Raw genomic sequence first — 15,465 nt, 5'->3', positions numbered from 1 at the left:
CTGAGACTGGTTAACTCATCCATGGAGTGAAACAAAGCCCATGAATTTTCCTGTAACTAGCCTACTGGCCAGGGCCGCGTTAACGCTACAGCAAAACCGGCCATGGCTGGAGGCCTCACACGAAGAAGGGCCTAATTTTCAGTGTAAATATTTTCTAAAGTAGTGATAAAAATTTCTAATAATAATAATAGACTAAGAAAACGTGCAATATAAAAGCATAATTAAACTTATCCTGTTAAGTGTTTAAATTTTATTCTTATAACTTTTTATTGTATAATAAATAACTTAAAAGTTTCTATTAAAATTGTTTTTATTGTTACTTTATTTTTCAAGTCAAAAAACAAAACATTTTTGACCTCTTATTTTAAATTTTTATCAAGTTTTGGGGCCTCAAATTTAAATATGGCCGGGAGCCTGTTTCATCCTTAATCCGGCCTGCTAATGGCCAAGCAACATATACAGAACTTTATACATACATACTGTCACACATGTTGGTTATTTACTGGCCGGCTAGTTTATTTTGACTATGAACTTATGGGGTATTGGCGTGAATCCTGTTCTGGCACGGCTTGGCATGGAGCTAACAAGGCATTGAGAAGTGACATAAGGAATATTGGACCATTCATGTAACAGAACTGTCCTTATTTCCCTGAGTGACAGGCAGAGAATTGTGATGACGAACAGGCCTTTCCAATTCATCCTCAGATACTCTGTAGGGTTGAGGTCCGAATTGGGCTGACCATGGCAGATGTAATGATGCTTGGGCTTCCTCTTATTCCTCAAATCACTCACGCATTTAGCGCATTGGAGGATTGCACTGTGATCTTGAAACTATCCCTGTCCATATGTGGTGTATATACGGATGTACCTGATCTGCAACGATGTTCAGATATGCTCTGGCGTTCATGGTGCCCGCCAGTGGGATCACAAATCAAAGGGTTGCTATGAAACACGCCCTACCCAATAATACCTTCTCCAACAGCCTGTACTGTTGGAAGACAACAGGATGATTTTAGCGTTCGTGTGGTTCCTTCCATGTGCATCCTTCTGCCGGTGCTGAAAAGAATAAATCAGGATTTATTCGATCCCACGGCCTGCCTCCTGCTTTCCTGGCAGTAATGCAGCCGTATTTTCCGGTTGCTGTTCGAGATTTTCTCAGTAGCTACCTGGTAGATTTTGTGAAGGTCTTATATCCCGGCAGTACGTTTTCAGTAGAGTTCTTTGCATGGTGTGGGTGCTGATGCCTTGTGATGTTCCCGCATTAAATACAGAGGTTAACTGTTCCTTCATTTGGCGACGATTTCACTTGATAATCCGCTCCAGATGTTGAACACTTTGAACCGTCGCCTTACCCTTTCTATCTGTTCTTTAAGAGTCAAATGATACTAGTCTTTGAACACTACAAGTGCAGCCATCCACTTTTCTATAGAACCCGCCAAAGGCGCCGACAATCATACCTCTTGAGAAGTCTGCGAAAATTAAGTGTTCATCCGCCGTTGCCCCTGAAGTGATTTGGGCACTAGTCAGATCACGTGGCTTTATAGCGCTTTCCTGCATGTGTTACACACCATGTCACCTGATCGATTTACATATTTTTGCATAATTTTACATATAGTTAAATTAAATGCAAATTTTTGCATATAGGTTAACTCTCCATGGTCCTAAAGTGGCTCGACAGCGTAAGCAATTTTATCAAGGAGGTCAAGATATGTTTCTTTCAAGTGGACAAAATGAGTTATAAGAACAGAAGCATATTGATTACAGTTGTGAAGAGAAACTCATTTCGTGCTTGTTCTGGAGGAAATAATATATAACGTCCACTCGCTTTGTTGATAGGCAGTTCGTAAATTACTATGTTATTAGTCTAGTCTGGAAACGTTACCGCTGTAGACTAGTGGCCCTTCCTGGGAAGAGTATGAGGCATGTTTTGTCTCACAATTTCTGTATCTAGAAAAGGGTTTAACTGGAGGTTCTTGAATGTGATCTGGATTCCAGCCCAAAATACATACTCCTTGTGTTTCCCAGAGGACCTGGGACAATACCCAAATCCATCACCAGTGTTAATCTCACTTTGTATGAAAAATTCTGGTTCACAACTGAGATTTTCTGATTAATAAAAGTCAAATGACCTTCTGAATTACCGTCCTCAGATTTAATTCAGATATTTCAGTAAATATATTAGGGGGAAAAGGAATTGGTACTATGTTCAAGTCTGATTGTAGTTGGAAGAACCGGATAAGAAATGTACAATCATGTGATATGCACCAATGGTTAGAAAACTTCCAGTTTTATATCTTAAATTATAAACTTTCAATGTGGGTACCCCGTGTCACACGGCATACGTCAAGTCGATAATCGAATTCTAGTCATACTTTCTCCAGCATGTCCCTGCTTGTGGCTGCTACTGCCGTGATGATCCATCGTTTTAATCCATCGTCGTGTGATCTATATACGGTGTCCTTCGGGCCATAGCTCTTCCATTGTGAAATCCTGTTCATGTTCTACGATGTGATGCGGATTTTCAGTGCGCCAGATGTACACATTATGGCGATACACTACCTCTTCATCACTGATGATGAGGCCGGTTGTAAATTCGTCATCTTCATCTTGTATCTGTACAGAGAACCGTATCGTTTAACTCGGTCATTGGGGTTTAGGTATTGTAATCTGCAACATGTAACCTTTCATGAATCAGACAACTGTACCTCGATTTCTGTGGACTTCTCTGGAAGGCTTGACGAATTCGGTCCATATTTTATTCCGGTATACGAGGACAGCCAGTGCTTTTCCTTATGCAGCCTTCTTCAAATTTCTTATACCAAAAGTAAGTGTTACTCCTAGTTGGTGAATCATTTCCGAAACGTGTACGGAACGTCCGTTTCACCAAGTCACACAGTTAGTCTTCCCAAACTGCAGGACGCAGAACGCCTTTTGTTGTGGAGTCGCCGTTTTCTTAACAAGATCATCTCTGACGGTGAAAGAGCGAAAAACTTTCCTGCGTAAATTTGAATCAAACATAGCGGAGTTTTTCTAATGACTGTTGCATATTTCAGGGTGGTAAGCTTACTGATTACTTCACAATAAACATATGAAAGTGTATCATTCTTTTAGAATTGCCTTTTGCAACCCAGTTTGCAATGCAATCAAATTTTATTAAAAAAGAAAACAGAATTTAATTAACACTGTTACAAAATTTGTTGGAGGCGCCCACCTTGCTCGTGTAGACACGCATTCACTCGTAAAATTTTTTGCTCCATAATAAACACGTTTTTCTCTGGAAAAACGTGTTTATAGTATAGCATTATGCACAGCACTAAGAAACTATGTTGCTCCTAAAATACATTGCTCTCAACAAAACTGCCTTTTGCTGCTTATTTAAAAATATTTCACGCCGTATCCAACGAGATCATGTGCTATGTTTCCATAGTTACCTCTGTACATCAGTTTACCAATGGGTGCGCAAATCTGCATGAATATGTACTGGAATAGCAGTGCTATTTGCTGCGTTAGGAGTATCAATGCTATTTGCTGCGTTAGGAGTATCAATGCTGTTTGCTGCGTTAGGAGTATCAATGCTGCGTTAACATGTGTTCTTAAAACAGAGGAACCTGTTGGACATGTTTGTTGGGGGGGGAAAGTTTCTAAGACGATGAATGGTTTTTGAGGAGCAAATGCTGCCAGCAGGATAGTAGTGATTTCTTATTTTTCTTATTCATTTATCGGATCAGTACAATATTGCGCTATATTAGAGTATATAGCTCAGTTCTATTTATAGTTTATTTAATTTTATAAACATAGACTGCTTCATGTGGCTAACTCGAAAACTATATGCACTGCTAAATAGTTAATTCCAAATAATAAAATAAAAAAAAAATAAAAATAAAATCTAATTAACTCCTAACTTTGTGTATGTTGTTTGTTAAACTAAATCCGAAACTGACCGAACTGCGTTATGCTTCCACTGTATTGTATTGATGCACTTCCTCATTTCGAATTAGGCAATACAAAGGAATGTTGACCACATCAGGTTTTGCTACGTTCGTCGTGGCCACAGTAGTCGTCAACACGTGTGATACGTTGGGCTTATTATATAAAGGTTAGTGCCAATCTAATTGTATTAATTGTGCTTAATCGTTAGAGTACTTTTATAATGACAAGTTTCGGTTTTGAAGTGACATAGTTACCTTGCACTTATTCGTTATATTATGGCGAAAAATTAAATAAACAAATAATGATGATTACAGTTCTTGTGGTGTACAGGATCATTGCACTTTTTTGTTTTCATTTTTTTTTTTTTTTTTTTTTGCCTAAGAAAATACTTCCTTTAGAGCTAGAGCAATTTGGATAGACGTTGAACTCTTAACATTTTCAATAATTTCCATGTATATAAAATTAGTCTACTTTTTGAAAAAAAAAAAAAAAAAACCATATAGGATTGAGGAAATATGAGATAATCATATAATTGGCATCTCCTTGTAAAAATAAAAATACATAATATATTGTCTTATTACTTAACACAATCGTGCGCAAACTTTTCATATTGTGGCCCTTTCTTCAATGCAAATCTTTATAACCGCTCCCCCACCTAGTTTAATCCAAACTATTATTTATATTAATTAAATTAAAATTTACAAGTAATTTTTTAATTTGTAAATGAAGAGTAAAGCTTAAACGTTTTGCTTAAGAGTTTAAATGATGAATGGGATGAATGAAAGAAATTTTGCAGCTCGTTATAGTGTTTATAAGTTATTGCGAACGGTGAATGAAATAGGGACAGATATGAAGACACCTGTGGAAGTATGTGAAGCGACAGAGGGGCGGAGAGAGAGAGAGAGAGAGAGAGAGAGAGAGAGAGAGAGAGAGAGAGAGAGAGAGATGAATGTGTTATAGAAGCAGCATTCAAGAAATAGTACAAAACTAACCGAAATAAATGAAAAAAGAGAGGGGGAAAAAAACGGAAACTAGAAGTCGATCAAATCAGTGATAAAGAGAGAGAGAGAGAGAGAGAGAGAGAGAGAGAGAGAGAGAGAGAGAGAGAGAGAGAGAGATTATGCTAACTTTTCAGAAAGAAAAAAAAAATTAGAAATAGAAACGTATTAAATGGGGAAGAAATAATAGCATTGGAGCAGCACCCGATTTCCCAAAATAGCCGTATTGTGATAATCACTTTCCAACAGCAAACTGCGTAGTTCTGAACTGCTTAAACTCTCCATTCACAGGACTGATTTCCATTCTTCCATTCAAAAGAAATGGCTGGCCTGGTTTTGAATCAGTTTTCATGAAAGGAACTTCTTTATCATAGCATATTTTTAACACACTGTATGAGATGTGTTAGTCGAGCGCGGTTATTTGCGAAGTTTTTTTGTTTTGTTTTTTTCTTGAGCTAAGATCTGCTGACTACCGGTTATGAATTTAAAACCAGTGCGAACCTGTGTGGCCCTTTGGGACGCAGCGGGATGGATTTGTATATGTATTTGTAAAACTGGATAAATAAAAATAAAATAGAAATAAAATAGAAGAAATAAAGTAATTGTTTGAAAAATCGCTGAATATGAAAAGTTTGTTGCTTAATTGGTTATTTAGGGATTTGTTTTTCACACCGAATGCCTTTGTCATAGTGCACCAGTTATTATGGTATGTTTGATCATATTGTTTTATTATATGCATTTTGTCTATATACAAATGTGCTTGTTCAAGAGCTAATTTGCATGCATGTGAGCTCAAAAAATCGGAATAATTCTCGGGGCGGGCTCTCATCCCCGCTGCCTCGATAGCTAACTGCAGCCCCGATTGAAATGCTTTTAAGAATTCCTCCAGTCTCTGACGAGATTTGAACCCAGACCTCTCCAAACGAGTCGGATTGAACATATTGTACTATGAAAAGTACAAAGGTGACGAGGAAGACTTATATTGAAGGAAAATAAATCCAGAGATGAAATAGAAAAGAGAAGTAACCGCGACGAGCGGGATAACACAAAGTGAGTTTACCCTTATCCCGCTCGTCACAGTTACTGTACTTCCCTTCTGAGCTAAAGACGCAACTAGGGGTTGCGTCTTTAAGACCCAACAGCAGGAAAACTGAAAAGGGAGGGAATATATGTACAAATGCAAAGGCTGTTATGAACTGGGACAGTGGGCGCAAATATACCCAGGTATACTTTTCAGGACGACGTTGCATCTTCTTGGTCAATAATTAACTAATTTCAGTGTACTGGGATGGGAACAATTTAAATTGGTAGAGTTTATTCAGCAAAAACATATTTCTCCTTTTGGTTTCTGGGAGGGCTGCTTTCTCAGTCCGAGAAAATAAAAGAGAAAAAAAATAATTCGAAAAGAAAATTACATTCTACTGTATACATCGTCTGGAATGTTATTTCTTTAATTATATTTAATGTTATTATGTGCAAATATAAATAAAATATATTATATTAGAAGAGCCGAATTTTATTATATTGATTATTGTTAAATAGTTATTATCAGCGGCCCAACTAGAAATCATATCAGGGTGAAAGGGTGCAAATTTTAAAAGAGACATTGTGCTTCTTAAAGGATCCAAAGATGGACAACCCACTTGGTGAGGTTTTCGAAAGGGCACCCACATGAGAAAAGACTTCGAACGTTTTCGTTGTTATAAATGATTTATGGCCCAGAACTATGGGCCATAAATCATTGAGGCTGACAGTTTGGGGAATTTGAAAGGTCATCTTGGACAGTTACCTGCGTCCACCATTGACGTATTCCTCGCAACCAGGAACATAGCAGGACATATAACTGATTGGAGGGTTCAAGACGCTTGGACTACGTCCGACCGCAGGGCCCTGACCTTCCAATTAAATCGAGACTACCAGAGACATCACTCTACAGGAAGAATTCTTCGTAGATATGCCATACACACAGCTGATTGGAATCGTTTCCAAAGCATCATCAACACTGAAAATAATGTCCGCAAACCAGATATGGACGCAACCCAGGACCCTGACGAACTGCAAAAAACAGTTACTGCAATCATCACCAAAGCGGCAAACGCTGCAATCAAAAGAAGGAAGCTTACCACAGACGCCGTTCCTTGGTGGAACACCGAACTTCAAAGACTTCAGAAAGAAGTACAAAACAAAAGGAAGGTGTTCCAGAGAGCCAGACGCTCGTGGCCTGCCCCAGAAGTAGATGTGCTTCGTGAATCTTACAAGTAGGCAAGAAACGCATATACCCTACTCATCCGCCGAAGTAATCAACAATCCTGGGAAAACCTCGTCACAACTACAGGAAATTCGGACCCCTCGGGGGGGGGGTCTATAAGGTGACCACTAACAAGCTCCCCCAGATGGCAACTACCAGGACCCCGCTAAGAGAAGTCACAAACTCATGGGAAGAATCAATCAACAACATATTGGACGTGACATTCCACCCACGCGTAAATCCACAAACGCCAGAACAAATCATTATCTGCCAGGAAAACGACAAATACCGGACAGACGCCAGGAAACAGCCTTTGCACTGGAGGAACTCCAAGCGGCCGCATGCCTCATCAAAGGGGAAAAATGCCCGGGCTCGGATCTACTGGAATCGGAGATTGTGAAGAAAGTAGTTAACATAGTCCCTGATCTTCTCCTAAACCTCTATAATCTATACCTTAGAACTGGAACCTTCCCCAGAGAATGAAAGACAGCCAATGTCAAGCTAATCTTCAAGAGCCCCAACAAGTCCCCAGAACAACCAAAATCCTGTAGGCCCATAGCCCTGCTATCTGTATGCAGTAAACCTCTTGAAAAGCTCCTTCTGACCAGAATTCAAAACTGCTATCTCCAAGCAAACCTGGCATCGCCAAAACAATTTGTCTTCCGACAGGGAATGTCAACGGTTGACGCTCTGCGAAATCTCTTGGCACAGGCTGTAGCCAGTGATCAAAAATACTTGTTGGCCATTTCCGTCGACTTTGTCGGGCCGTTCGACACATCTCTGGTGGCCGAGCGTCCAACCTTGACTTGGGATGACTGGCATGCTGGAAAATCTTTACAACACAATCAAAAGTTATCTATCAGACAGGTGCCTGCCTAGCAACCCAAAGGTCGCGGGTTCGAATCCCGCCTCGGGCTTGGATCAAAGTACTGCAAAAACCTTGGGAGGTGCACTATGGCCACAGAAGCCGATGCGCCAACAACTACCAAAAAAAAAAAAAAAAAAAAAAAAATCTATCAGACAGATGCATGAAGATAAACGCCCCGTACAGAGTGCTCACGATAGGACTCCACAGAGGCTGTCCCCAGGGCTCTGTACTGGGACCAACGTTGTGGAACATAGTTATGGACGAGTTCCTTAATACGGACATTGGTGAAGCTTCTTCACAAGCCTTTGCAGACGACCTTATTCTGTACGGTCGCTGCAAACAGTAGATCACAACTTGAAGTGAAGACAAACCACGCCCTTCAAATCCTGCAAACATGGGCCAAGACACACCTCCTCACGATTTCGGAGCCAAAACAGACTCCATCCTCCTTCGGGGAACCCTTGATTACAGAAGACCCCCCTCAAATCAAGATCGGCACAACCACACTGCGGCTACCTAAAGAACTCAGGTACCTGGGAGTGATGCTCGACACCACGCTCTCCTTCAAGGCGCACCTCCAGTACATCAGGAAAAAAATCAGATGCTACACGGTCCTAGTCACCAGGGTTTGCTAGGAAGGACTGGGGACTGGACTACAAAAACACTCAAGTTCTTCTATAAAGCTGCCTTCATTCATTTCAATAGTTACATATGCTTCAGGAGCGTGGTACTCCAAAGTCACCATGGCACTCAACCATAGAATATTAGAATTCACCCACAGAGCCATGCTACTAGCTATTACCCAGGCCTGCAGAACAGCACCCATGCTATGCAGGTGCTGGCAGAAACCCTCCCACTCGATCTCGAAGTGGCAATGTGTGGAGTCCTCTATGAGCCATCCCAAGGCATGCTCCTTCATGGGCTTCACTGCGGACCCTGTCACCAGTCGCTCGATGGAAAAGAAGAGACTTACTGCCCATCTCACAAAATTTGGCAATCCAAATGGGACAACACCCCAAAGGAGAAATCACTAAAAAATTCCTCCCAAATGTGAACAAATTATTTCCGAAAGCACTGTCATGATTCTCACCTGGACTACATTCAACCTTTCTACTCACCGGACACGGAGCCTTCAGAACCAAACTCACAGCCCTGGGCATTACCGACGATCCTGCCTGCTGCTGTGGAGAGTTGGCACCATCTTATGCATGAATGTCAGCTGTATGATGAACTCCGCTGCCAGCTTATCACTAGGATCACCTTCCTGCCTAGAGACCAGGAAAACAATCTTCTTGACAGCAAACAGAAATATATAGCTTTCTCCAAATTTGCAGATGACCACTACAAGCGAAGACGTAACCTGATTGCACAACAACTCAACCAACCATGACAGCGATAAAAATGAGAAGGAAGCCCCAGAAGACAGACTGAGTCTGCACCTATGAGAGAGAGTTACTGCGGTGAAGCTTCTAATGAAGCATCTGCCTCCCGCCTTTCGGCAAATTGAGCTGAGCACCCTAGTCGGCCCACTTCCTTTCCTCTCCCCTGCCGGGGGGAGGATGACACTTCGCCCCCGCCGAGCAACCATGAAGATGTACAAAAGAACTGAATGAAGATGAACAGTGGCCGACTTTCGCGGCCTGAGCCAAGCACTCTTGCTCAGATCTATTTTTAACTCCCCTTCCTGGCAGGGGAACGAGACGACTCGTCGCCTTGCTCCCCTGCTACCCCATTCTCCCTCTGGTGGTTCTTACCACTGCTAAACTTGGGAGCACCTTTCCTATAGCCCCCATACTTCTACCTGTCACACCCTGAGCCTTCAATCCCTCCCCCACTCTAACTTTTGTAACCATGTACGTCAGCCCTCGGACTAAATTTAACTCCAATCCAAAATTCAATCAACCTGTAATTCTTTTCGAATAGCATTACTAAAGCGATAAGCCCACACATAACTTTTTTTTTTTTTTTTAGTCCCTAGCCACTGACATCTCCGGAAACTAGGTGACAGGGCCTACCAGAGTTTTGAATATAAAGCTACTGGGTAACCTGACCTGCCTCCATGGTGAAAGTGTGGACAACAGGGGGTCCCACCTGGGACCCAACGTCAGAGATACAACATACCATGACACTACCCAACAGGACACTGTCCATATACTTTTTATAAATCACTGGCTTTCACAGACCTCTGTGTTACACCTACAATGCATACAACCCGGAGATGGGGGAAGCCCCTGGTGCCGTTAGATATCAAATACAGGGTTGTTAAAATTAAAGTATCCCTATGTAGAGGGCTCTGGAGGGAGTTCTAAGGCTCGTACTGAAGAGAAATTTGGACAGAAGGTACAATAAAGAATACGCTCTCCATTTATTGTAAAAAAAAAAAAAAAATAGTTACAAAATTTGTCACTGTATGGCGCGTAACTATCTTAGTTACGATTATGCAAGTAACGTTATTTAGGTTTTTGCATAATCATAAGTTATTGCCACAGCGCCACTACTCAGCTCTACTGTACTGTATAAAAGCAAAGCAGTCTCTTCAAAATCATACAGTAGATGTTTGCCTGCACTACAGCAGCAGTGCCAACAACGTTGCAGGAATAGGCGCTATTAGTGAAGTACTATCAGAACAGCAACAATTCAGCTGCGGCTATCAGAGAATTCCGGCGTCAGAAGCGCATAATGCCCAAGTGGACCTATGACTGTTTGTGCAGTCCTCAAAATGATTGCGAAATTTGAAGCGACAGGACATCTTGGTATTCAACCAGGTAGAGGTCGAAAACGAGTGGACTTCTCTCGTGTTGAAGATGTAGATTTATCAAGTCAATCTCCATGTGGTAGCGCAAGTGTGACAGCTGTTTCTCGTGAAGTGGACATGTCGTGTTCCACTGTAAGGCTAATAATGCGTCAGGTGTTGCGGTACTATCCTTACAAGATGCACATGCTACAGCAGCTAAAGTATGGTGATGCAGATATTCGTTTCACATACGCACTTCAGTTTCTGGCGCGAATGAAAGTGGATATCACTTGGCCATGGAACATCCTTTGGAGTGAAGAAGCCCACTTCTGCTTAAATGGACAAGTGAATACGCACAACTGTCGCATATGGGCAACAGAAAACCCTTGAGTTGTCCAAGAGGTCCCGTTGCATTCTCCACAAGTGACAGTGTGGTGTGGATTTACGGCCACATTCATGATTGGGCCATATTTTTTTGAACAGGTAACATCGACTGGAACCCGCACCTGTTCCTTCACTGGACAGCGATATTATGAAATATTGGCAAATTTCGCAATACCAGAGCTGCAACAGCGTGGGTGCCTTCAGGATACCATATTCATGCAAGATGGTGCACCACCCCACATCCACCGTTGTGTCCAAAGATTGCTATGGCAACACTTTACAGACGAACGGTTCATCAGCCGTTGTATCCAGACATCTTGACCACCCTAATCACTGGACCACACCCCATGCGACTTCTGGTTGTGGGGTTTTTGAAGAACCAGGTGTATCGGGAAGGATGTCAAACTCTGGCAGATCTGAAGGACAGCATTAACGTCATGTGCTGGCTATTCCAGTTGACATGTTACGTTCTGCTGTAGAAAATGCTGTCCTTCGAATGGAAACTGTTAGTTGGCCAAAATGGAGGACACATTGAACAATTGTAGCGCTGTTCAAGTGTATTGCTACAGCGCCATATAGTGGCAAATTTTGTAACTATTTTTGTTTTCCAATAAATGGTGAGCGCATTCTTTATTGTGTTGTCCAAATTTCTCTTCTGTACGAGCCTTAGAACTCGCTCCAGAGCCCTCTACATAGGGATACTTTAATTTTAACAACCCTGTACTTTACACTTTATACTTAACCTGCGTCAGAAGGGAAACGCAGGTTAATTTCTTCTTTATATGTTATATTTATTTTTTATTATGTTTATTGTTTATTTTATTTGTTATTACTATTCACATATTTTTATTTATTATTTGTTTTGTTTTATTTTATTCGGCTAGTATAGCAAAAGCCTGTGGTTTCGTTTCACTTTAGAGCTAAAAGTAATAATACCAAATTATAAATTTATAATTTACAAATTCCACCCTTGTATAGCTTAATGATGTATTAAGAGCAGGAGGTACATTGAGTTATGTACCGGGGGCTCACATCTGGTGAGTATGGGCTTGGCATACCCAGGGTCCTGAGCTGGATATCATCATTCTTCTCTTTCTTGGTGATTCCCTTCTATTTTCTCTCTCTCTCTCTCTCTCTCTCTCTCTCTCTCTCTCTCTTTCTCTCTCTCTCTCTCTCTCTCTCTCTCTGGGTAGCTAGGGATTTTTTTTTTTTTTTGGCTGTTGCAGCATAAGCCTCAGGCTTCCTTGCACCATATAGCTAATAATAATAATAATATGTTACGTCGACAACAAATTGTGATTCTGCCAACTTGTCTTCCTCTTTCCTGAAATAAAAACAGGTTATTACAACAAATTAAGATGAATGGGCGACAGACAAATTAATTGTTTGAACAGTTGACTACGTGATTCTATGCAATCAGTTGAGCTCCTACACCTAAAAATAAACTTTATCTTTAGACATGGTATTTATAATATTCTAGCGTTAACCTTTAATTTGGTGACTTGCATGTATAACTTGTTCACGGGTTTCCTTATTATTGCACATAGGTCGGAATCCCTAAGCTCTCTTAACAAAGTGTCACCTATGCATTTGTCAGTTCGTAAAAAAAAGAAAAGGGGGGCTTTGAAATAAAAATATACTCTTTATTAATTGCTTTAAAAACTTTTCGTACGAAACATGCAATAAAGTTACAAGATAGAAATTATCCGTTTTTCAAAATGCTAAGTTGAGGTGCCTACCTTTTAAACTAAGACTATTTACATTAAGCTACAAAAAAAATGCAGTTTTCTTTTAAAATGCATTTTTGGCAAAACCAAAATGGTGACTAAGTTTTATCATTTCGGGAAAAAACGTTGTCCTAATGTCTTTTAGTAACTTGTACTACTTCCATTCCTTTATTGTAACTTGCATGCAATGCAAACTTTATCATACGCAAAGCTCCAAAATCTTTCTTAAAGAATTCTGTAATTATTTAAGAAATTAAACGTTTCGTAGTACTTCCCTACGTTTTTAGTGACTGCAAAGACATTAGAACCTTTGAATGGTTAACTGTTTTTCTATCTATGTTTAACTTTATGCAACGGATCGTTGCCTTGTCATTCCCATTTTCCAAAGTTGCCGGACTTGGGCATCTTCAACTTTCAATTTTCTCTCTCTCGTAGCTGATACTGGTTTTGCTGTTTTTAAGTCCATGAGGGGCTTAAGACTAAAGATCCTGTTATCTTGATATATGCAGTATGTATACCAGCTCTAGAGCTAGAGTATTTTATTACATAATAGAATGCCTAAGGCATACGAGTTAATCTGCCCAAATTGAGGGAATAGCGGGGGGAGGACTAAGTATGGCTGCATCATTCTAGTCTTTTTACTACTGGGCTAAACAAGGGCTGTTCAATAAAGAATGATCATAATTTTCCATGAACAACCGTACTGCTTGCTATTTCCAGCTGAGCTGCGGAATTAAGACCAAACCAAGCTGCATCACAACTCAAGCGCGCGACTCAAGCTGCGCCGTTGAGTCGTGCACATGATGTGACCTTAGCGGTCGGTCAATTTATTTCTATTCAGTTTCGTATACGTTACAATGGACGTAACACGCGTAGAACAGTATGCTGCTCTCAGATTTTTCCGTCTCTAGAAAACATCAGCTGAAGTGTATGAAATATTAAGAGTCTTATGTACGCTTCCATATAGCACAGCTCGCAGGTGGTTTAGAATGTTAAAAGATGGATGTGATTCAGTCACAAAAATCAGCGGTCCTGGAGCTCCAATCACTGCCGTTACCACACAAACCATAAACACTGCTTCTGTAATCGTGAGAGAAGATCGAAGAATAACAGTAAGGCAACTGAGTCTGCGTGGGTAGCACAGTGGTACCGTCACCGTCCTCCCCCACTGGGTGGAAAAGGCCCGGGTTCGAATCCCGTCGATGACGGGAGGAATTTTAGTGGGCTTTTTTCACTCCGTGGCTGAGTTAGTCGGTCTCAGGCGTAGATAGCAAGGTTTTTTCCCTCAGAAACTGGGGTTTTTTCGTCCAGCAAAACAGGCAAATCGACCAGAGAACACACGCAATTAACAGACACGAATACGGATTAATGTATTTAATTACGGGAAACCCTAAAATAATAATAATAATAATAAAGTAAGGCAACTGGAAGAGATGTTGAGAATATCAGTAGGAAGAACGCACTGTATTCTCTATGACCACTTGCATATGACACGTGTTCGTACACGCTGGGTTCCAAGACTACTCACACCTGAGCAAAAGCAAGTTCGTTTGGAGGTTTGTCAGGAGCTGCAACGGATTTTACTGAAGATGGTGAGGTTCTTCACAAGGTGATAACGGCGGATGAGACATGGCTTCTTCATTTCGACCCAGAGTGTAAGCAACAGATCTCAGTTCGGAAGTCTGCGTCATCGCCAACACCGAATAAAGCAAAAGTTGTGGTTTCTGCAGGAAAGGTTAATAGTTATCGCTTTTTTTTTTTTTTTTTTTTTTGACATGGAAGCCAGGTCATACGATTTTTGTTGTTGTTGTTGTAGGGTTTTAGAAGCATCAACGATTAATGCCATATTGCTTCGTGTATACTGTGTAAATTGTGTGTTCTACTTAGTGTGCATAGTATTAGGGTCAGGCGCCACCTGTGGTTTTCCACATCTGCGCCATATGTTCGCTGTGAAGGAATACAGTACTACTGTAAATGCCAGAAAAGTGTTGTGTGTTGTATATGACATATTATGTTAGGTTCTGTTGTGTGTCCTGGCATTTGGCCGTAGGGCCCCTGGTGGAACTCCACGTTGCCCGCACACACCACTAGGAGGTAGTCAGGCTGCCCATTATTCTCTGGCTTGTCTCCGCCAGGGTTTCCTGGACGGAGACAAAAAAAAAAAAAAAAAAAAAAAAAGATAGAATCGGGGAAGTACAGAGTGTATGCAAGAAAGGAGGGTATAGCTAGAAATATGGAGGATGTAGGCGAAGGCATCCTCCAGGTTATCAATGGAGCAATAAGCGCCATCAGGTGAAAGGGGAACCGGGAAGGACGATAAATAAAACCCAGCAAGAAAGCTGTGTCTTATTTAGAGTGTGTGTAAGTTGCCACTGAGGAATCAGGTGGCCCGTACGCCAGTTGATCCTATCCAGGTTAAAATCGGTTGGCCAGTTAGGTAAGGATCAGATGTTTGGGTTGTTCCTATTTTGTGTTGGCAATAGGGTGTTCCGTCTTGTGAAGAGGGCTTGTGCAAACTTGGTAAACTCATAGTAGTAGTTTTCTTCTGTGATGAATAAGTGGTCCTCATAGTATTG

The 15,465-nt window shown here is 41.1% G+C and overlaps 1 protein-coding gene across 1 annotated transcript in view; it reads left to right on the top strand.

The window, feature by feature from the left end:
* The first annotated feature begins 4,003 nt into the window (after nt 1-4,003).
* The window catches only part of LOC150079375 (PI-PLC X domain-containing protein 1-like), a 28,128-nt gene continuing 16,666 nt past the window's right edge, over nt 4,004-15,465 (top strand). The window contains exon 1 of the mRNA XM_090383045.1: nt 4,004-4,096. Within this exon, the coding sequence (XP_090239171.1) occupies nt 4,012-4,096 (85 nt within the window). The 5' untranslated portion in view covers nt 4,004-4,011. The remainder of the gene's footprint in view (nt 4,097-15,465) is intronic.

The sequence above is a fragment of the Mastigoproctus giganteus genome, chromosome 10, assembly GCF_048544385.1.
Source record: "Mastigoproctus giganteus isolate SK-2022 chromosome 10, ASM4854438v1, whole genome shotgun sequence".
NCBI classification, from domain to species: Eukaryota; Metazoa; Arthropoda; class Arachnida; order Uropygi; family Thelyphonidae; genus Mastigoproctus; species Mastigoproctus giganteus.
Note: the sequence above shows the minus strand (reverse complement) of the source record. Positions and strands in the feature narration are given on the sequence as shown.